Below are 22,727 nucleotides of genomic sequence, written 5' to 3' on the forward strand. Positions count from 1 at the left end.
AAACACAAGCGATGAACGCCACAGTACTTTCTTTTATTGTCCAGTTTGACAGTCAGTTATAACGGAAAAAGAACATAAATAATCTACTTTAACGTAGATTTTCTTTAGGGCTTTATTACGTGGTATCGGAGCATAAACTCCAGTACTTCCCGATACCGATACTGGTATCGGTATCGGAACATCTCTAGTAAATAGTCATGAAAATAAAGAAACACATTGAACAAGAAGGTGTGTCCAAACTTTTGACCTCTACTGTACATAAAAAGTATGCTGGATTCATATGTACCATTTCATATTTCTTTAATTTAAACAATACAAAGTGTTCAGCTATACCTCTGGTTCCTTCCAAGTCCAAGATTTTGTTTCCCTGGCTGTCAGTGAGGATGCGTGAATCCTCTTGTTCAAGGGCATCATTGACTTTGTTTTGGATGCTCATAACAGAAGCCTCAAATTCCGAGAAACGCACAGTCAGTGTTGTGCTAGTCTCCAACTTGCCATCCACAAGTTCAGCGATGAAGATGTTCCTGTATATTGATAATAGAACACATTTATTTTACTCATTGTTTAGGCCTTATTTGTATAATACAGACATATTCATAATACAGCCTATCAAATGCATGCTAATATAGTGACTTGATAACATAATGTAGCCATTTCATTGAAAGCTCATTCTTCTGCAGATATATTATCAGTGTCAAATATGCTAAAGTCCCACTTGTGAATAAATGTTATAAGTCTTATGTAAGTCTGTATGTAGTTATGGCTAGCATAACAAGCAGAGAGAGAAAGAGCCTTGGACACAACTGTAATCGTATAACATACTCTTAACATTGGTGTGATGGTGAAAGTTTTATTTGGTCACCTTTGGAATGTTTTTGTCAGGGTAGCTCTTGGATTTTATGAAGCCCTTGCAGCAAAACCTGCAGCAGAACCTGCAGCAGCGCTGGGTGGGCGGTGGAAAGAAAAGCGGGTAGGGTTGTGTGTTACTGGCACACTGCCGACACCGGTAGAGGAGTCCTCCACGCTGCTCCCGCCGTGCACCTCGTAATGCCCCCTTATTGTGAGGTCTAAAGTGCTAAAATGGCCATCAGGCCGAGGAAATAGTGCTACATTACTGTCATCAGTAATGTAGAGACTGGGGCCATGTACCTTTGCAAATGTAAACAGTGAAGGAAGGGGTTCAGTACAACGTTAGTAGCGTTAGTTATAAAATAAAGTAACGTTAGCTAACAGTTAACGTTACGTCAGTGGAATTTTACAGAATAAATAAGACTTATTAGATGAAACTACAATAAGTTACCTGGAAGATCCTGGCGATTCTTTCTCTAGTCATGTTGTTTTCCTTGACAGTCACCCGTTTACTTCGTCTGAACAAGATGAAACTCTCCATGATGGTTTTGAAGGCTAACGTTTGGTTAAACTCTAAACTGAAGAAATCAATCAAGCTAACGAGACAATAACTTCCGGTTCACACAAATCGGACAAATTAAATATCAAAATCAAAATCGGTGTGTGGCCCATTATTTCATTTCGTATTTTTGATCTGAGCATTAAATCGACAGTATGAAAAATGACCCGTTATTCGTTTTTTGGTATCAGATTCGTAAACGAATAACGAACCATTTTTTCCATTTTCCGATTTTGGAATCTCAATTGAATATGAAAAGAACGAATGATACACGGATTAAAGAGCATTTGAGTTACACAAAAAATGTCCATTGACGAATATTAAAATGCTATTTATCAAGAATCCTTCAAACCTGCCAGATTAATATAGTCATTTTGTGTGCAGTCATCTGTTGACATTTATTGAACCAATAGACAAACAGTTGCAGCATGACTCTTGTTTTACTCTCATTCAAATAAATGAAACAAATGTGACAATAGCAATTAAAACATTCAGTTACAAACGATGCATCTGTACAGATTTCAAATGTTCAGGTGACCAGTGAGCATATTATTTTCATGATACACAGCAAAGCAAATGTTTCATTGAATATATTGTTTTAGTAGGCTACTTATTGCAGAGTGGTTCAAGTATCCAGGCAGTTCAGTAACTTCTGCGTCTGAAAGCACTTTCAAATATGCAGTTGTAACCAGGGCGTATTGCTATACTGTAGAATCAAGATCACGCATTTACCTTCCTCCAGCTCCTCCTAGTGGATCTTCAGATACTCTTTTCTGGGTTTATTATCAGATCCTGTCTAGTACAACAGGGTAAAGCTTTTTCCATGTGCTGTAATATCCATGTATATATATATCATCATTCAAATTATCACTACATCATATGTTTAAGAATATTTGCCTACTTCAAATCACAGCACAGGGCTTTATGGAACACAGTGCCAATGAGCAACTTTCCCCCATAGGTAGCTGCTACAGAGGAGCCATGGAGCACGTGGCCATCGTCAGCGTACACCTGAGTCACCACTGGCTGATCAGAATGAATGTTCTGGATTTGGATGACCTTAAGAAGACAATCATGAGAAAGGAGGATAGCTACATGAATATGGATAAATAGACAGATCTTCTGTTTAGGTAAGCAGAATATGGTAGATAAAAGCAAAATAAACGTTATATTGTTATGTTGTCAGGCCTCTCACAAGTGAACGGACAAACCTCTGATCCAGGCGGGTCCTCGGCATCAAACATAAAAAGTTTCCATGCATTGGGGTGACAGCCTAACCACAGGTCACCAGTTTCAGGTTCCACTTCCACATTGTCACAGAGTGAACCCACAGCCACAGACTGGTGATGTGTCACAGACAAGGTTATGATTATACATGCATCTTGGTATCTTGACTGCGCAAAATGAACCTAGGGGTTAATAAAATATTTGTACCGAGTCCAACGTTCTCTGGGATACGTTTTCATTTTTTTGATTACGTTTTCATTCTAATCGAATGTGACCAGTTTTATCTCAAACCGCTAATTAGCTTATAACGCTAGTCGTTGGGGCACTGGTTAAGTAAAAAGATATCGCCATTTCTATACTGCTAACAAGGCTCAAAATAGCACCACACTTCCACGGTAGCATAATGAGGGTCCCTACATGTAAACCGAAGCATTAACAACTTTGTAAGTGTACAGACAGTTTATTAAAAAGATAGATTATAAAGACTGTACCGTTCATGTATACTGTACATTCAGGCGCCATCGTGGGAAAGCAGTCATAACCATTCGAACAACGAATGCCGTGCTTGAGCTATGTTACTTGTTACTGGTTGCACGGCGTTCGTCGGTCGACTGGTCATGAGATGAGGTCCCAAGATGGCGTCCCCATGTATAAATTTGTTGATTTTTAGCGGATATAATCATATTGTGTTTGTTTCACAAAGTTCTGACATCTAAATAGATTATTCCCCTAATTTCTTTAATTAAAACTAAGACATAAATAACGACTACTGTACAATATTAGAAAATTACTAACATCCTAATGATTTATATCATGATATCCATTTCATCCATACTTTCTAGCCCTAAAAGTCATCAGATTAAGAAATGTAGAAATAATTATTAGACTTGACACAAATACTATATAGTGTAATATTTGTATAATAATAAAAAATTAACTAACGCAAAATTCAATTAAAAAAAATTATTAAAGCTGATGAAGCATATTCGTTCATCAGTCTTAAAATGGATTATTGAAATGTGCCGTAAGAAATCAGTGCACTTTCATATCGCTGACATTTGGAATTATTTACCTTCACAGTGACCAACCCATTGTCTTCTTTCCGCTCCAGCACATGCACATTGTGGCCAAATAAATCTACCACATATATATGTCTGTAAATTAAAAAGAATATTAAAATGAAGAAATTCAGACATTTCAATGATAAATAACCATTAATCTGCATTTTTTATTCTTACCTTTTGTCTGGTGATATATTAATTCCGTTTGCAAGGTAATATCCGTCAGAGACCACTTTTACTTCCTTAGGACTGTAGTACACAACATTAGTCCAAGGCTGAGACAGAAAAGGCTCCACCAAACCTTTAAGGAGTTCATGGGTAAAGTAGTGATCATTGGTTGCATAGAAGCTATCCACTCCCACTGCAACAATATCGTTTACACTGCATGGAAAGATAAATCTGAATTGAAAAAGGACTTTTATTTTCAACAATAATTATATTATTAAACACAATATGCATATGTTTTTTGCGTAACTTTTATGATAAGATGGGATAGTTTTACAAATATTGTTGCACACTCACTAAATCACCCTATTGTAGTCAGTAAATCTCAAGTGCAGTTACTGTACCTGTGGAGAAGGTCATGTTTTATGGTTTTCAGATGCAGCAGTGAGTGGTCGTCCTCAACATATTGGAACAGCTCTACTTGGCTTTTGTGTTGAGGATGACTGACGACAAACAGGTATATTGCGTCATCTGATGAGGAGCAAGGAAAGCACTGTAAATAAAAATACTGGCTGAAACTTTGTGTGTGTACACATAAGAGGGACCTGTATAACTTCAAATTTAAAAAAAAACAGAAAATGGAATTATCGAAGCTTCAATAGGTACAGACACTAAAATGAGACAGATGAGCTCAATACATGTTGGAGGTCTAAACTCCATTTTGCAGTTGTAAGAAACTACTTTTCCCTCAAAAAGAATCCCATGCATTGTCATACAAATGGTCACTAATTACGTGTTTTTTAGCATTGACATATTTAAAGTATAATATGCAATAACTTAAAAAAAAAAAAAAAAATGTATACCAATAAAAAAAGTAATCCCTCTCAATCATCACTTCTGACCCACTAGAAGTGTGTGGGGGTGTCTGTATCTCTAGAGACCCTGCCCTCTGCCGGTTTTTTCTCTTCTTTTTTTTTTTTTTTTTTTATTAAGTCGGGACGTTTTGGGGTGTCAACAAAGACTCATTGGGCCGACTTGGGTGTGTAACCCCCAGACAGTAATAGCGTTCTCATTTCACACCGACGCTTTTCCCCTAGCCTTTCATACCGACAAGTCTAACTGAGACAGACACACAGAAACAGACAGGATGAAGCTCTGCATTCACTCATAATCTGACAATGCGGCACCTTCCCGCAGTGTGTATGTGTGTGTGTGTGTGTGTGTGTGTGTGTGTGTGTGTGTGTGTGTGTGTGTGTGTGTGTGTGTGTGTGTGTGTGTGTGTGTGTATTTGTTTGTGCTTTAGAACATAACCGCTGGACATTAATCCAAAAAGAATGTTTCATTGCTCCGATTCACAGCTTTGATAGAACCGTATACAAACTGGGAACTCGGAAGGTGAAGCTACAGCTACTTGGGCAGATTGATTTGATCGCAGCACCTGAGAAGTGCCGTGGTGAGGAGCAGAGAGTAACAACGGTGCTTTTCAGGTGTTGATTTAATCACTCCCAAGTAGCAGTGCTTCCTTCTGAGAATATAGTTCCCAGTATGTATACGGTTAGAAGATGGCTGTGTCTCATGTGACCTGATTTATTTGTACACGCTGTGACTATACAAATCACAACATGTAAATAGGAAAATGTTGGCATTATTTTGTCACTTATTGGGAGCAGGAGGCTAGATGGAGCCGGTTACCTCCAGGATCAGTGCTAAGCTAGGCTAGCGGTGGGTGCGTCAGACAGAGTTACAACATGCACGGAGATGAGAAGGGTATGTATGGACTTATCTAACTCTGGGGGATACGGTGAATAAGCTAATGTCCCAATAAGTCGGCGTGTTCCTTTAAGGTGCTATCTTGTAGAGACGTGTGTGTGTGTGTGTGTGTAACCACACAAATGTGATAAGTGCTTGTATACCTCTTAGATCGGTGAATACACTGATGCCATGAGGGTTGAATGACTCCAGATCAAAGTTTCTTGGCATGCGCATCTCCACTGGTTTCATCCGATGATCTTTCATATCAAGAGAGAAGATCTTGCCTGGCACATCTGAGGATGGCATTCCAGGATACTTCAAACCCTTGAAATAAAATTAAAAATTAAAAAAATAAAATAAACTTAATTATGCAGAACATATAGAACATTGCAGAGTGGGTTGTAATTTAAAGAACAAGCCTTAGGTCAGATTTAGTGGCATAACACCTTTTTCTGCAGTTTAAGAAATGCCAGCCAAGTACACTTCAAGAGAAAAGCAGATAAACCAATTGGTCTTTATGGGAAGTTCATGCGGTTTTCAGGAAGGATTTTTTAATCATCAGAGATCATTGGAGGGATTAAACAAACATCAATTTGAGGCCAAGTATATCCATAATAGCTGCAACGATTAGTCGATTAATCAATTTTTGGAAGAAAAAGAATCGGCCACCATTTTACTGATTGACAAGTCATTTTCAAACACTATAGGCCTATGCCAAAATTGACTCAAACATTAAGAATTCCTGTTTTGCTCGGTTTAATTTCACTGTGAATTAAATAGGTTTGGGTTTTGGACTGTTGGTAAGACAACAAATTAACTTACAGGGACATTTTTAATAATTTTCTGACATTTTATAGACGATTTATAAAAAATAAAAAAAAATAAACAGCAGATTAATCGATAATGAAAATAATCGTTGGTTGCAGCCCTGATCAATAATAAAATAAATGTTTTTTAAATACACAAGTTAACGGCCCTGACTGACATTTGAAAGAGTCAGGCCGTGATGATAAGATAAGCAAAAAAGCTCACTTTATTGAGTTGCACTGCTGTTTGCAATCAAGGCGTACATTTGGCTGCTCTACAACTCAAATACTTACAGTGCTGATAAAGGCAAGCCCGTTTCCAAGGATCGTTATATCCTCTGAGCCATAATCTGAAAGGACGACAGTTGCACAGTTAATTTTAACGTTCGCTTAATGTTCCTCTCAATTTGTTGCTACATTTTCTCCTTTTCTCCTGGAGTTACTTACCCAGATTTTTGAGCACAACACAGTTGGGGAGGTGATTCTGCACCAGCTCCCTAGACGCGAGGGTCGTTTTCCTGCAATGTTTTCAAAGTTACGTTAGGTCAGTTGGCCAGAATAAAACTTTGTTGTCCTAAAGAAAAACTCTGAAACAGGCGGAACATATTCCTCGTTTCGACATTAACGGAGTTGCTTTTTATTTTACCTGAAGTTGACAATCCTCTCTCCGAGCAACGCCGATAAGGCAGCTATTACAAGCGAGATGAAGACTACCTTTCCCATTTTAGAATCACGACGGATCAGTTTTACAAACTGCTTTTAATGCCAGACTACTTCAGCCGAGGCGTGTCACAGCAGGCGCAACTAATGCTGCCTTCATGACTATCGGAAATATGTGAACAAATCTGTTTATTTTTGTTGCTAGCATGTGAACAAACGTGTATTCTTTTGTTACGGATTAACGTTGTTATCTTGTATTTGGTGTATATACGAATACTCCAATTACTCACAATGGCATCTTGCATTATCCACATCCTGATTCACAAGATAAAATACAGGACATTTGTATGATGTGAAAAAAAGAATCCCACCAAAACCCAGTTTTTTATTTCCGATTTCCAACATATGGAAAGTACCTGAATGCAGCATTATTCCGAATCGTTTGAGCCACTAGTCCTTATCCAAATTGCATCTGAAAACAGTTTAATGCTACAGTTTCAATTAAATAGTGCTCTTAATAGTATGTCTTAAGCTGTTGGATCAGTTTTTATATGCTGTGTTCAGTACAGGTGCAGTCATTGTGTGATGGAAGCAGTATTGTTCTTTTGAATGACTTGAATGTCTATCGGATGCTGTGAATGTAAATGGACTACAACAGAGTTGTACCATAAATGACATTAGACCTTTTATTCTTTTTAAACTTTCTAGCAATGTGAACACCAACAGATGTGATGCCTCCATACTTCAAAAGAATTAAAAAAAAAAAACTATGTAGAAAATGATTAAGGATAAATACATTGCACTCACTTTGTTCCAATGTTGATGTATGAAGAAAGGGCAAGAAGCTGGGGAATCCACTTCGTTTTGATCACACATTAAATCATTTGGTGCCAAATTTAATTCTAAATCAAAGGGAACTCGACTTGTGGGATACACTCACTATGCTGTCATCTGCTTTTGATTCATTAATGCACTCAATGCAACCAGTCCAACAGACAGTACACTCAATAACATGTAGTGCCTGCAAAGCCCTGTTTAAATTGTTTATTTTTGAAGTTGTTTTTGTAGGTGATGACTCCTCCCAACATAAAACAAAAAGTTACAAAATTGTCTATGTAATCAAAATCAAGTGTAAGAGACTTCATAAAAAACAAACATGAACACATACATACACATATAGAAGTGAAAGTAAGATAAAATTGGCAAACTATTGACCCTGTGATACTCAGCATTGGGTGCATGCAACCTGACAGTAACTGTAGAATATCTACAAAAGTCCAATTAAAGAATTATAGCATCTAACAACTTCAAAACAACTCCTGCACATTACATTGTGTGCAACCAGCGAGCACTGTTAGGTGGGGCACACCAGATTCCTGACTCTGTTTTGTGAAGTCTTGTAAAGGTTCACAGTGTAATACAGCAGGATCCCCATCAAACAGTTTCAAGCAAGACTGTATATTTGGAACATACAAAATAAATTTTATTATCCATTCTCTTCAGGTCTACATCTTATTAGAAGTTTCTAGACAATGGCATTGTCAAATAACACAGCCAAATTAATTCTAATAATCCTGACAGGTGCAACAATACATTTCTGTCAAGTCCAGGTGTCAAAATATAACTGAATGTGAAAAGCAATTTAAATCTTCTTCCTTGTTATTTTCAACATAAAAAGGGGAGCCATGGCCCTGGGCCGCAGTGAGAGCTAGGCAGGACATGGCCATGAGCACACATAAACACGGGTGAGGAAGTGGCTTCAGGGTTGAGCCCCAGTGGCTGCAGGGACTTGTGTGGCCAGGGTGTTGGGAGCAGAGATGACAGGTGATCCAGCAATGTTAGCCAGTGGCTGTGAGGAGGACATTGAGGTGATGCCTAAGAGAGACAGGGGGCTCTTTAATCATTTGGCAATGTGTCATATTTAAATCACAATCTCAAACTAGAGATATAACTTTGCAGTCAATGCAAACTCAAATTTCAAAAAAGTCAGACTGGTATAGAACTTTTCTTACAATCTACAAAGTATTTCTAATTTGAAGCAAAATAGTCTGATTATCAATTATTTATGCAGCCTTTCAATATCTTACTTTACTTGCGTATACGAGATATAACTTTAATAAAAAGTCAGATTATGAGAGGAATAGGGCTGGGTATCGGTCAAAGATTCTCAATACTGGTAGCAATACCAATATCGTGACTTCGAAACCGGTTCCTAAACGATATTTCCCCCCCCCCTCCCGATACCAATTTTATAAAATAAAAATAAATTACAACATTACAGCACAAATCTTTGTATTTATTTTTCAGCTCATGCTACGTGAGCCCCAACTCTGTGTGTAACGTAGAGTTTTTCCTACGTGTCTCTGCAATGTGTAATGTTAAGACAGCCAATCACCACCATTATTAGATCTTGGTAGAAGCAAGCTGCATGGTTATTGGCTCACCGACACTGATGAGATTTACTCCTTAGGTATTGAATGATGAGACATTTTTCGATACTCGACAACTCGGTCGGTGCCTAAAAAGTATTCAGTTTGGTACCCAGCCCTAGAGAGGAACGTGTCATTCTGAGCAGGATTACTTACCGGCCATCATACTTGAGGAGCTGACTGGTGTGGAGCTGGCAGCCATCCCTCCCGGAGTCGCCCCTCTTCCCTGATCTTTAACGATGGGATCTGGGAACAAAAGTGAATTTGAGCCCCTCATAAATCAAAAAACATGTGTTGACACAATCAAGCCACTTCACATAAGTGTACTCAAATGTGAGGCAATTTACTCAAGCAATAAGTAAGAGATGCAGACAGAGTAATATGAAAATGGTGAGAGGCAAACTTACAGAAGTAGGGGTGATCCATGGCCTCTCTGGCCGTGAGGCGGGCTTGATGGTCATAGCGCAGCAGTTTGTCCAGGAAGTCCAGAGCCTCTGTGCTGACCAGGTGCTGGTTCTCGCTGTGCACAAACCTCTCCCACCTTTTGCGGGAGTGTCTATACAGAACAAACCAGGGGTTGAGTGTTAATGTGAAGTATTCACTAGTTGAAATCTTAGTAGAAATATTTAATAATACATTGCCACGGTCAAATGGCTACAATGTTTTACCTTCCGAGAATGTCGTTGAACCGTGGATCCAATTCAATGTTGTACTTGTCAATGTAGTCGTACAGGTCCTCGGTGCCGAGTACTTTTGCAATTCGCACAAGCTGCAAGTCAGAAGAAGTGTAATTCAACAATTAAAAGAATACGCTTAGATATTTGTTTAATCAAATGAAAAGGTACTGAGGGGCATGGATTCCATGGCAGTTTATAGTGTTTGAGTCAATAAGGTAGTGGGTTGGTATGGCGTGTATACATTATGTCAATAAAGAGGTAATTATGGGAGAGTATTGATACAGAAATAAACATCTGGTTAAATTGACAGTGTGAGAAGATTTTCTATTATTATCAAACCTAACTTCCAGTGTAATATTCATTTTTAAAATGTATACACGTTTGTCTGATTACTAGAGAAATAATTACAGTTCAATATCTATGCACAGTGTGGAAGTTGTAAAAGATGATTACTTGAAAAATATTAAATCTTATATAATATTAAATCAACATTTTCTATTGTGTACAAATAGAACTGAAGCACCATTTCAACTGCAGTGTCACATAGGGAAAGCAAACAACACAAACAACCCCATCCATGGTAGTAAAATGTGTTATGACCTGTGTCCACTGGTGAAGTCCTACATTTGTCTTTTAACCCTTTTGTTTTACATTCAGTGCACAGAACTCCCAAAAACTTGATAATAAATGTCTACCCTCGTTCAGTAACTGCTGACATACCTTTGAGAAAGACATAACAGCCCAGTGCAGAGCTGCTATGTGGCCTACGTCAGGTGTAAGAAGTATGTGGATGTGACTGTGTAAAACTGACAATACTACGTATGCAATGTTTGTGCCCCAGGCACTGTTCTCTTAAAGCCACATGTTTGTGACCACATACACAAAAGACTACACTAAAAAGAACTGATTCTACATACCTGATCATAGTTGTCATGACCGTGAAAGAAAGGCTCCTTTCTGAAGATCATGCTGGCGAGCATGCAACCCAAACTCCACATGTCCAAGCTGTAGTCATACATCTACAAATAATATAGAGAGGTGAAAAGGCTTGAACTGGCTCCATGGATGTATTCAAAAAACAAAACAATTCGCTCTTCTTTAATACCATTTCTTCCAACTTGTGTAAAACCGGCATGACTAGACACGTAGAAGAGTATAGGAGGCTCACCTGGTAGTCTACCAGCAGTTCAGGTCCTTTGAAGTACCTGGATGCCACTCTCACGTTGTATTCCTGGTTAGGGTGGTAGAATTCTGCCAAACCCCAATCAATTAGGCGGAGCTGGAAGTTAAAAATAATAATTAAGTGGAATGTTTACCAAAAAATGGGATTAGCTCGAGTCACAGCAGGGAAAACAAGAAATGAAGAAAATGGTCAGCATGTGAGACAATACCTTTCTGTGTTCATGATCAATCATTACATTGTGTGGCTTGACATCTCTGTGCATAATCCCCATACTGTGGCAGTAGTCCAGAGCCTAATAGGTAAAAAGAAAAAAAATATATATGTAAGAGTATCCACTGAATGTTAAACTGATGCAGAGTTTGATATAAGGTTTCTGGCAAATATATGTTTAACAACCACTGCAGACCATAAAATAGTGTAACAAATTGAGCGTACCAAAAGCCGTTTCTTACCTTTAAGATTTCGTACATGTAGAACCGTATGTCAAAGTCAGATAGGGTTTGATACAATTGCTGTAAAAGAATATAAATGTATGAGCCATTTGGAGAAAGAAAAATATTCGTATTAGCATATTCTTAAATTACAAGTCAACAAAACGCAGGTTGTTTTTTTACCTTGAAATCTGTGTTGTTCACATGTTCAAAGACCAGAGCAGGGGTTCGGGACTGAAAGGAAAAAGATAATTTTTCATTTTGTTTTCATAAAATGTGTTTATGCATGAAACCTTGTACATATGAAAGTTCAAAACTGATACAGTGCAAAAAAGGAGAACAAAATTACCACAGGATCCTTGACGATATCTAACAGTGAGATGATATTTGGGCCACCCCTCAGATTCTCCAGGATCTTTATTTCTCTCTTGATTTTCTTTTTCTTGACCGGCTGTGAACAATGATACAATTCATAAAAAATCTCCACTGAGGTGGACAAAATATTATGAATGATTTACTGAAAAACATTTGCAAAACAACATAAATTGTCAGGATAACAAATTGATTATTTCCATACCTTCAGTATTTTGACGACCACTTTTTCATTGTTTGTGATGTTTATGGCTTCAAACACTTCACTATATTTGCCTCTCCCTAGTTTTCTGACTAGCTGATAGTCGTCTTGGTTCCTAAAAACAAAACAAAAAGCTATGGTGAACAATGTTGAGATTGCTTACCCAACAAAGCAAAAAAAAATAAAAAATACAACTAAAGCGCCAACAATTCCCTTTTGCCTTACCCCCATTCAACAACATGGGACTCGTAGTCCCAATATTCCCGAGGTCTCTGTGTGTTTACATCAGGGTAAACTCGAGAGCGGCTTGGGACAGGTCCAGACATATTCTACACAGGGTCTTCTCTAAATCTCCTAAAACAAAAATATTTAAAAAAATGTGTTACCAATAATGACATTACATGGAAAAAAGAAACCAAATGTCCATTTAAAAGCATTTGTGTACAATGGTTAGCACTCCAGGACATCATACATCACTCAAATAGGTGATAAAAGTCTAATCTAATTATAAAAGGGAAAAATACCTGGGAGGTTCCCTCCAGGATGATGGCGTTAGATGAATTCAAACAAGAGCAGTTGAGATGCCTTTATAATAAGAAAGCTACATGGGCATACAGATGTAAAACAGATAGTTAGCCAACTACAGTAAAACCATTCATATTAGTTTAACACCTATGTAGAACCGATAAATGCTCATCAAAGCTAAAAAGATATTTGAACTTGAAAATGTTTCCCCAGTTTTACAGGATATTGTTTCAAATGAAACTGCAGATGTTTAATGCGGAAGGCAGCAAAATTAGTAACTTAAAAAAACAACATATTTTATTTAAATATCACGCACGAAAAAAATCAACTCAAACTAAATTAAGTGTCTAAATATGGTGGCGTGTGAAATGTAGAGACCTGAATGTTAAATGGGGGCATCCAACCAGTCTAATCAGGAGGTACAGGGCTCAATACAGTCATCACTGGGGGCTACACCAAGGCAGTATCTCCTCCTGTTGAAAAAAGGCAGAAAGTAGGTTGATTAAAATCAATGCTGTCAATTAAGCAAACACGGACAAACTATGTGAGCTAATGTATGCCAGCCAATACAGCTAGTAAGGCTACATTCAAATGGTTTTATGAAATGCATCCAATCGACAAATGGTCTCCCTGGTACAAGACACTCGTTCAGTTATAGCCAGTTTGCCCGCTAACTACTTTAATGAAAAGGTGACTGTGCGCACAAACCCTCTGTGGCCCAAGGCCTGCACAAGTGCAGTGGTGCTAACAGCTAGCTAGCTATCAGGCAAATCGGGCAGCTGGCTAGTTAGCATTAGCTCGTCAACAGCAGAGGAAAAGCCGGTTGGAAAGTCACAACTAGCTCTCGGTCACATTATGGGAATGTAACGAAAACGAATGAACACCCGGCGTCAAAACAGTCAATTAATTATTATAGTGGTTATTATTAACTTAGAGCTAACGAACAAGCTTCGAAAAATATATTTTCGAAAGCTGGAAAGTGCTAAGCTAGCAGGCTAGGGGAGTGAATAGCCTGCTGGCTGGCGAGGCAACTGAGTGACAACGCCTTGAAAAAACATCCTACAAACACTGTGATCGAGCAGTAGAAAGGCACCACGGTTGTGTTACTTGTTCGCAGCTTTTCCTCACATATAAAACACTCAACAGCAGTTCCGAGCCTACGACGATTTGTGGTTAAATAACACGATTACCTCTCAGCGTTGTTGGGACGTCAATATGGCGATGCTTAGTATCAAGAGCTTAGTGCGAACAGCCTCTCCTGCAGAGGGCGCTGTCCTTTTTTTCTTTTTCATGGGGGAGATTGTAGCTCCCTCTTCCACCAACAGGTCTGATAGAGGCAGAAACTTTTATCTGCATCGCAATGTGTCTGTATCTTTCAGTCACAACGGTAATGTTTTGTCAGTTAATTTTATTTGTATAACAACAAACGCACAATAATTTCCACAAGCAACATGCACGTTTAACCACCAAAGGTCCTGGTAGTTAAGATAGTTGAGGACATAAGCTATATGATTCAGTAGACATACAATACATAATTCACATTTGTATATCTAGTTGGAGTACAGCATGCCCACACATAGTTTTGTGCTTTTTGTCACCTGATTACTGTATATTGTGTGCTCTCCATTTCAGGATATTTCTACCAAGTGACATTTCTATAGACTACAATGCTCACTCAGTGTAGGGCCTGTTTTAGAAAGGTCTTTGTTTAGGCAAAATATAGGGCTCACTGGGTAAAAGGACAATGCTGAGATAGTGACACAAAACAATACATGTTTTGTGGCATAATTTAAAAGGTTAGTTACCACAGTCATAAAAAAGCCAGGGGCATTTTCCCGAAGTAACCAACCACCTGTAATTAAGACAGAAAGACAAATCCTCTTTGTGAGTTTGAATGTTGAGAACATTTGTTTCCATCTTGAATTGATATAATAAACAGACTCTTGTCAACTCAATCTATAGCGTAATTGCTGCTCCTCTGCGTGCAAGTCATGCACTGTTAAACACACAGAAATAGTCTTTGACTACTCAATCTGATACACGTTGTCAGAATCTATAATTAACCAGGGTGAACCTATTAAAGGTGAAAGATTCAGGAGAAAGCAGCAGTACATAAAACAGCACTCTTGCTGACAAACAGTGGACAGCTGAGGACCAAAGTCAACAATGAAGCTGTGGGTTTTGTATATTTTGTCTAAAAGATATTTGTCTTTTTAAAAACATCTGTCATTGAAATATATTTCATTAACAATAATACAATACAATACCATAACGTTTTATATAAACATGCATGTTAACCTTGAATTCATTTGTATTTGTTCCAGCTTCAAGTGTCTTTTTCTGTTTGCAACTATGGTGGTAACTGCCCCAATCAGAGGTAAACCAACCGGAAGAGAGAAAAGAAATCAAACGTCATTTTGAGCTTACTCAACTTTTGTAATGTACGTTTAAGATTTAGTACTCAGGATTTAATAGGACAAGGGATAACACCTTTTGTTTTGTGTTTTTTCTTTCTTTCTTTTCTAGCACGAAGAGAAAATGTGTTAAGCTTCCTAAATGGTGAGATTATTATTATATGTTTTCTTCCATGCAAAATAGTCCCATGCTTTTTTGAAATGACATGAATAACTGTTTAAACCACTACTGTGTACTTCTATTGCATAACTTGTTCATTATTCTTGTTATAGATGCACTTGACACAACTACTGAAAAGACCATACCTGAAAATACAACAGGTCTGTGATTCAAAATGTAATTTTCATGTACATTAAGAAAGATTCAGTTTATAAACACAAAGGTCTAATCTCACCAGATCCTCAAAGTACTTTTTGTTCCCCAAGAACATAAATGTGAGCTTCAAAGACCAGGTCACAAAAGAGACAAAAACAGAACAGAGACATTTGTGTTGCTTTATCTTTTAGCTATATCTTCAGGGTGTACTGTAGCAAGGACCTTTGACATTATCTGATCATTACCATATAAAACCACCACCATGTTTATTATCATATATTTTCTCACATCCGCAGCATATCGAAACCCTCCAAGTAAACCTGTGAAAGAGCAATATTCTGAAGGTACATTTTGTGGTTTTTCTCCTGTTGAAAGAAACAAGTAGTAGTGGATTACACTGTATTTATTAATAACTGAAACATAATTTTGATTTCTAAATTGTCTTTTGATTTGGTGTTACACATACCTCACATCAAAATACAAAACAGCTGTCAATTTATTGTGCCTATCAACTTTTCATTTTATATAGCATCAAACTCATTCACAGATATGTCAGAGGCAAAATCTACCGAGAGTTTTGACACTAATAGATTTACAGGTATGTGGGCTTTATTTCCCATACAAATGTAGAGAACATATTTAATTTCATATGAACTAAACAATATTTCTTAATATTTCAGGACCTGGAGTATCTGATAAAAATGGAGGTGAAAGCAGAGGTACCTTAAATTCAAGTTAAAACTAACATCCCAATGTCTGTAACAGTGCAAACGACATATTGTTGCAGATGTTGTAACTTTTACTCTTCCCAAATGTATTCAAAGGCCTTGACAGTGATGAGATCGTAATTCCTAAAGTTGTGGAGAAAGATAAGGCACCATTAAGGAGGAAAACCAAAATGAGGCTGATGGATATGAGCAGCAGGCTGGTTCAGGACCAGGGGAGCAGGGAGCACGGTGGGCCACACGGAGCACACCAAGCAAGCAGAGAGCGGACTGATCTTAACAGTGAGGAAGGAGTGACGGTGGATGCTCAGAAGATTGAAAATTTGTCAGGAAAACAAGTTATCAGTTTGAGTCGAGACCGAGTGACTAGCAGTCTCCAAAGAAAGGCAGCACCAGGACGAGTTCATGAGTTAAATGGTATGCTGGTCCCTGTCAGAAGCAGAGAATTGCTGGATCCAGATAGTTTGGAGGACAACATTGGCAGACCTGCTCCAGTGGGCAACAGAGGAGATGCAGACTATGATGGTAGGACTAGATTCTCTAAATTTAAACAAATTGCATTTTTTTCCTAGAATAATGCAATGAACATTCAGAGGATGAACAATTGGTTTTAATATTCCTACAGAAACCAGAGAATTTCTCAGCTCTGAAATGTATCCAAAAGGTATAAAAAGTTGTTTTTTCCCACTAGTAATAACAGCAATGTTTGATAAATGATGCATACAGTGATTGCTTTCCTGAAAGATCTGTCTTTTTCATATATGTTTTAGCACCTCCAGAGCACATGCCCAGTAGCTTCTCTGTTCCAGCAAAGAGTCAAGCCTCCTGATTATCATACAAAGGTGTGTTTTCAATGCATTTAATTCAGGCAAATGTTTTCTATCCATCCAGTCTGACTTAGAAAACAATGGCACCATATAATGCACATTTAAATTAATAACATTTCATACTTGTCTAATTATAAGAAGCAGTTTCCTTGCTTTGTTATATGAAATTAATGTTGAATAGCAATTCTCTTTTTCCAGATTCTATTTCTTCCTCATAATGAGTCAGGGGCCGCCATCTGTTGAGTCATAGGAGGCAGCTCTGGCTGCTTCCAAATACAGTTTCTTCTGGGACTTTTTCATCCAAATTTAGATGTTTACATGTATTTTGTGATGTGATCATGTGAACAAAAATAAGAAATAAAGAGGTTTTGACAATTTTGTGATCGGCTTACTCATGGAAACTGGTTAAAGACGCTAACTCGTGATATTTGGTACAACGATTTTGGTGTCAGAAAATGAAATAAGAAATGAGCATGACAACTATTTTTGACAATTTAGAACAGAATCTACCTGAGCCTGAAATGTGTCACTTTTTTCTTAATATCTAAGGTCTTCGTATGTTCACTGTAATGTGAAAATGTGTAAGTAATCTCCTGAAATACAAATACAGAAAAAAAAATTAAATTTTGGTTTTAAAATGTAGTTTAATTTATGATCAGTTAAATAGAAATACATATTTGAAGACAGCTTAAGGTTTACAAAAAACAGGAATGTGATGCAGAGAACATCACATTCAGCACAACACAGTACTTAATAAATCACTTACATGCAAAATATACTTATGTTTATAACGTAATTTATTACCTATAATGCTTCAGCAGTATAAGTGGCAAAACAAGAAGTGTGTAGAAGAGTGTGTGGTGTTGTCCAGTTATAGCTTTCAGACTTGTTGGGATTTTTTTGAAGCTCCATTGTTTCACTTCCTAAAGTGCCGAAGCTCACTGTACACATCTGATTGGACTCCATGTAACTCCTACAAAAATATCAAAACAATTCATCTTGGAAACACAAATAATATATAACTTAAAACTATTTTCATATTTAGTATCTTTGAAGCTTGAATAATAGCAATATAGTTTTGCTTTACCTGATAGGGAGATTCTGTGACTTCTGTTGCCATTTTCTTTGATACTGAAGATGGCAGATTTCTTTTACCTGTTAAAAAGTGTCAAGTTACTGCCCCACCTGCCATATTACCACAAAGCATGCTCACAAATTAGCAGCAATAAACTCAAAGTTATTGCTCACCATCACGAGAATCCCATTCTCTCCTTTTCTTGTGGTGACTTGCAAAGCAGAACACAGAAATAGTGATGAAGATGGTCAGGAGGATATCAGAGGCAATAATGCCCATGACAGACACCATATTTATCATGTAGCAAGAACCACAGTCTGTGAACGAATGAAGACACAGTGTCAGAAACACAAAACCAAAACACACAATATCATATTCCAGCATCACAGCAGGAAAAAGGTTTAAGAAAGCTATACCTTGCGGTCCTTCTGCCGACCCTGAAAGACAGAGAGTTATTAACACCTCAGATAGTAACAACAGTTAAGAGAGTGCCTCAATCGTTTACTGTCAAAACACATACAGTATAGAATACCTCTCACCAAACAATGAACCCATAATACAAAGAGCGTCAGACATCTTCTTTGTGTTGGTTTTTGGCGAAGGAGGAAATAAGAGAGAGGTTGAGGGCCACTGGTCCTTCTGTTCTCTTTCAAATGGCTTTGTCGTCGCACCCATAAACAAGATGATGAAAGCCAGATGTAGGAGGGTTCACACTTCACAGATGAAGAGCTGTCCACAGACGATACTGGCAGTGGTGTGAGGGTTGTCAGTATGTGACTGTGAGGAGGAGGACAAGGAGGAAGTCCACTGAGAGAAGAGGAAGCTGGTGTGTCTGTTTCTTCTCTGTAATGTCATTATTCATGTGAGGGTTACGGGTCTCATATAAACAGAAATCCTTCTGGTCTGTCACATTTGGTCATGAGGATTCAGGCCTTCTTTTTGGCTTTGTAACAGTACAGTTAATTCTGTAAACCTACGCGTCCAAGTGAATGCCAAGATAAGGAGCTGTATAAGGTCAGGTTCATTTCTGTTTCTGCTGAAATGCATGCTTTCGTATCTCCAAACAGAGCATTTCCTCATGACCTGTGGTTTAGAGAGGGCGGTTGGCCACAGTCACTGCTACCTAGTCTGTGAGCTATTGTACAACCGCAGGTTTATCTCTAATGCTGATGTCCTGTCAGTGAAATGAAAGCACACTTTTATTGTTTTTCTCAAGAAGACTTTTGTTTAATAATGTTCAAATACAAATTATTAAATATTTATATGTATTATTATTATTATTTATTAATATATTAAATACCTACAATACATATATAGAATGCATGCATGTGTACAGCATGTACTGAGCACACAACGAGAATAACAATTTATTTATTAATATAGCAAAGTGTTCAACAAACTGATACCATAGAAAATACTAAATAAATGAATGTGAAAAGTTACATGTATGAATTCATGCATGACTTTATGCATGAAAAAGCCAGAATTCATTGAACTATCAGTAATGTACAAGGATTAAATAGTATCTCATGCATGACTTAATGCAGAAACAATATGTTAATTAATGCATCAGTTAAGTTATTTCAATCATCATTATTTCTGATTGATTAATGATGTTCATGTGTTCTTCAGTGCTTAATCTGTAGTTAAAGAAAAAAACGGAATTGTAGTGTTGTGATCATAATTAAATAAACATTACTTCTTCATTACTTCATCATGTTTGTGGCCCTTCAAATAAAGTGCTGACCTGGTCCATCTTTAACATTGATAAATAACATTTTATTTACGGTGGCATAAAATTAAATGTATTAAGAATTAAATGAGTAGGTTTGCAAAATGATACTATGGTAACTACATTTGCACAAAACACAGTATACTGCAGATGCATTTTAAAGGTGCAATATGTAATATTGTGTGTAATACTGGCAGCTAGCGGTTAAAATAGTTACTGCACTACCAATTCAAAATACTGGAGAGTCGTTTCCCCCGCCCCCTCCTGCCCAGACTCGAAGTTCACGGGGGTTGCCAGGCTGAGACCGCAGCATTCACAACAAGGTTGCTAGACGCTTTTCTCACATAGCCAGACATTACTCCACAGCACAGCAGAGTAGCTAACGGTAGATGCTAGTCTCACATAGCCAGACATTACTCCACAGCACAGCAGAGTAGCTAACGTTGGATGCTAGTCTCACATAGCCAGACATTACTCCACAACACAGCGGAGTAGCTAACGTTAGATGCCGGCTATATTGACTGTCATAAAAGCCCGTGCTCGCTCTGTAACCAACTGACAGACACACTTTTTCGGCTTAAAATTACAGTATGAACTGCTAAAAACACAACAACCTCACTGTCCTCTCCACACGCCAGTCAGGCACACTTCCTCGGCTTAGAATTACAATACGAAACGCTAAAAATAACACTACCTTGCCGACAGAACACACTTCATTGGCTTAGAATTACTGCAACAATCGCTACAAACTCACAGTCCCCTCTTTCCGATTTACAGCCCTCCTCTCGTGGTTTAAAATAACTCACCGTTGTTGGCTCCAGCCGCTGAAGAGGCTACACGCTGTAAACAGCCATGGGCTGCTTGCCTGGTCCTCCCGGTAACGTTAACAGTTAGCAGGGTTAGCATGGCGGCGTTAGCCAGGACCAGTCGGGATCACTTTACTGGCTATGTCTCAATTGTTTTTGCGAGTAACCAACTCGGGTACTCTAGCTATATAATTCAATGTGAGTACACAAATGTTGAAATGACAAAAAATGCCCGTCCCTAGTAGCTGTGATTAATTAGCTTGAAGCTAATGCTTACCTGTTCAGGAGAAAATAAGCCAACTCTGCGTCCTTTTGGGCTCTAAGCTGTCTCCATCTTTCAAATACATCTCCAATATTTACCAGGGGGTTGTTACGTCTCTGGTCATGCAACTGTTAGAAACATGCTGTTTTCTTTTTTTTCTGTCATGTATAATCTATCTCCGTTGATCCTGTTCGTTTGTTTGCTGCTTTCATGGCTGTACTACCAAAGAAAAAATACTAAAATTAGCATTGTTGTCAGAAAAGATAGTATTTCAGTTTAACATGTTTCCTTAATATCTGATGAGGCATTGGTGTCATTTTTGGATTTATAACAGTACACATATTACATATTGGACCTTTAACAGTTGCTTTATTCACAACAACATAAGGCACTTAAACAGTATGGCCTGAGAACAATGCTTACCTAAGCAGGATATTTATGAATTTAAGTTTTTACTTACTTCTAAGTGTCTTTAAACCTGAAATGTCTTGACATAATTTTTTTATTTGAGGGATTACAAAGATGATTGCTGCATATGCTACCATAAATCATATCTTATTTATAAATGTTAAATATGGACCAGATTAGCACTTTATCTGAAGGGCCATGGACATAATGAAGTAATGAAGAAGTAATGTTTACTTAATCATGATCACGACACTACAATTCCGTTTTTTAGCCTGTCACTTTAACTACAGATTTGCCAATAAAGAATTATTTTATAATTGATCAATAAAGAATTAACTGGACTTAAACCAGCGACCTTGCACTTAGATAGTCTTAAACCCATCTAGGCCAGCAGCAGGATGCCCTCAGGTGAGAGTTGAAGGACATTAGTTTAGTATCAATTAGAAAACCAAACAGGTGAGGTGCAATTTCTGGATTTCACAGGGAGATGAACTGGTAGGTGTCGGTGTCATCAACGAAACAGGGAAAGCAAGGATGTACAATGAAAGCATGATTGGTCCCAGAATTTAACCTTGAGGCACTCAGATTATGGGGGGCTGATGACAGGACAGGAGATTTATTTACAAATGTGACTTAAGCTGCTAACTGTCTAATGCAATGGTGTCAAAAGCTGCCCTTAAGTCCAATAGTTAACTCTAAACAATTACAAGCTAAGGGAGATTCCTCGTGCACATCTGCACTGCAACAACTTCCCACATTTTGTGAAAGTAAGAAAGAGGCAGTTAGCTATAAACCTTCCAATCCAATTTCTCTTGAAAAATCACATGGGGTTATTTATCCAAAAGTGTTTCCGCTGCATAAACTGAAACAACACAGTGCAACTATAGAGGAGATAATCAGACAGATATTACAAAGATATGGAATTGGGTTTGGTCAACACGTTCTTTGTGACTGAAACGGCAGACAGCCGTTTAACCACAGTATCACCTCAACACACACAGCGAGATTTAACATCCCCCAAATAAAATCAGGTCACACTGCTCAAATGTCACCTCCATGATAAAATAGATTAGAAGAAGTATTTGTGAGGGGAAAAAAAGGAAAAACTTGAGATAACCCACCTAGAAAACAAGCATGTAAACCAATCAAACACATACAGATGCACAAAAATAGTATCTATTGAATGTCCATTTAACAAATATCTTCTATACATGTTTTTTTTTCATTAATATGCTAAAGCTGAAAATGAATCAACATTTATTTT

At 37.8% G+C, this 22,727-nt stretch overlaps 4 protein-coding genes across 10 annotated transcripts; 1 reads left to right on the plus strand and 3 right to left on the minus strand.

Annotated features, from left to right (window-relative positions):
• Positions 1–1,829: 1,829 nt before the first annotated feature.
• Positions 1,830–7,235, minus strand: LOC114556724 (serum paraoxonase/arylesterase 2). Its single transcript, XM_028579758.1, has 9 exons — positions 7,066–7,235; positions 6,867–6,937; positions 6,714–6,769; positions 5,775–5,937; positions 4,266–4,392; positions 3,874–4,077; positions 3,708–3,789; positions 2,620–2,748; positions 1,830–2,467 (listed from the first exon to the last, which is right to left on the minus strand). The coding sequence occupies exons 1-9, from the start codon at positions 7,140–7,142 to the stop codon at positions 2,306–2,308; spliced, it is 1,071 nt and encodes a 356-aa protein (XP_028435559.1). The 5' UTR covers positions 7,143–7,235; the 3' UTR covers positions 1,830–2,305.
• Positions 7,236–8,094: 859 nt separating this feature from the next.
• LOC114557682 (casein kinase II subunit alpha) lies at positions 8,095–14,232 on the minus strand. Of its 3 annotated transcripts, none has more exons than XM_028581294.1 (15): positions 14,089–14,232; positions 13,277–13,371; positions 12,898–12,974; positions 12,599–12,727; positions 12,377–12,488; positions 12,149–12,250; positions 11,983–12,033; positions 11,821–11,880; positions 11,577–11,660; positions 11,354–11,464; positions 11,103–11,204; positions 10,177–10,277; positions 9,916–10,064; positions 9,665–9,754; positions 8,095–8,954 (listed from the first exon to the last, which is right to left on the minus strand). In XM_028581294.1, the coding sequence occupies exons 4-15, from the start codon at positions 12,697–12,699 to the stop codon at positions 8,839–8,841; spliced, it is 1,179 nt and encodes a 392-aa protein (XP_028437095.1). In that variant the 5' UTR covers positions 12,700–12,727; positions 12,898–12,974; positions 13,277–13,371; positions 14,089–14,232; the 3' UTR covers positions 8,095–8,838. The 3 variants fall into 3 exon arrangements, with proteins under 3 accessions (XP_028437095.1, XP_028437096.1, XP_028437097.1); XM_028581295.1 differs by having other exon boundaries at positions 14,027–14,103; XM_028581296.1 differs by lacking the exon at positions 14,089–14,232 and adding an exon at positions 13,962–14,014.
• LOC114557683 (uncharacterized) lies at positions 13,263–17,472 on the plus strand. 5 transcript variants are annotated; one of them, XM_028581300.1, is made up of 12 exons: positions 13,326–13,391; positions 14,982–15,072; positions 15,223–15,275; positions 15,425–15,457; positions 15,586–15,633; positions 15,925–15,972; positions 16,158–16,226; positions 16,309–16,347; positions 16,453–16,878; positions 16,979–17,017; positions 17,124–17,195; positions 17,379–17,472. In XM_028581300.1, the coding sequence occupies exons 2-11, from the start codon at positions 15,065–15,067 to the stop codon at positions 17,180–17,182; spliced, it is 822 nt and encodes a 273-aa protein (XP_028437101.1). In that variant the 5' UTR covers positions 13,326–13,391; positions 14,982–15,064; the 3' UTR covers positions 17,183–17,195; positions 17,379–17,472. The 5 variants fall into 5 exon arrangements, with proteins under 5 accessions (XP_028437098.1, XP_028437099.1, XP_028437101.1 ...); XM_028581299.1 differs by lacking the exon at positions 13,326–13,391 and adding an exon at positions 13,949–14,285; XM_028581297.1 differs by lacking the exon at positions 14,982–15,072 and having other exon boundaries at positions 13,263–13,391.
• Positions 17,473–17,959: 487 nt separating this feature from the next.
• On the minus strand, positions 17,960–20,822 carry tyrobp (transmembrane immune signaling adaptor TYROBP). The gene is made up of 5 exons (XM_028581343.1): positions 20,794–20,822; positions 18,672–18,692; positions 18,429–18,572; positions 18,268–18,335; positions 17,960–18,153 (listed from the first exon to the last, which is right to left on the minus strand). The coding sequence occupies exons 3-5, from the start codon at positions 18,553–18,555 to the stop codon at positions 18,097–18,099; spliced, it is 252 nt and encodes an 83-aa protein (XP_028437144.1). The 5' UTR covers positions 18,556–18,572; positions 18,672–18,692; positions 20,794–20,822; the 3' UTR covers positions 17,960–18,096.
• Between the last annotated feature and the right edge of the window lie 1,905 nt (positions 20,823–22,727).

The sequence above is a fragment of the Perca flavescens genome, chromosome 6, assembly GCF_004354835.1.
Source record: "Perca flavescens isolate YP-PL-M2 chromosome 6, PFLA_1.0, whole genome shotgun sequence".
Lineage (NCBI taxonomy): Eukaryota > Metazoa > Chordata > Actinopteri > Perciformes > Percidae > Perca > Perca flavescens.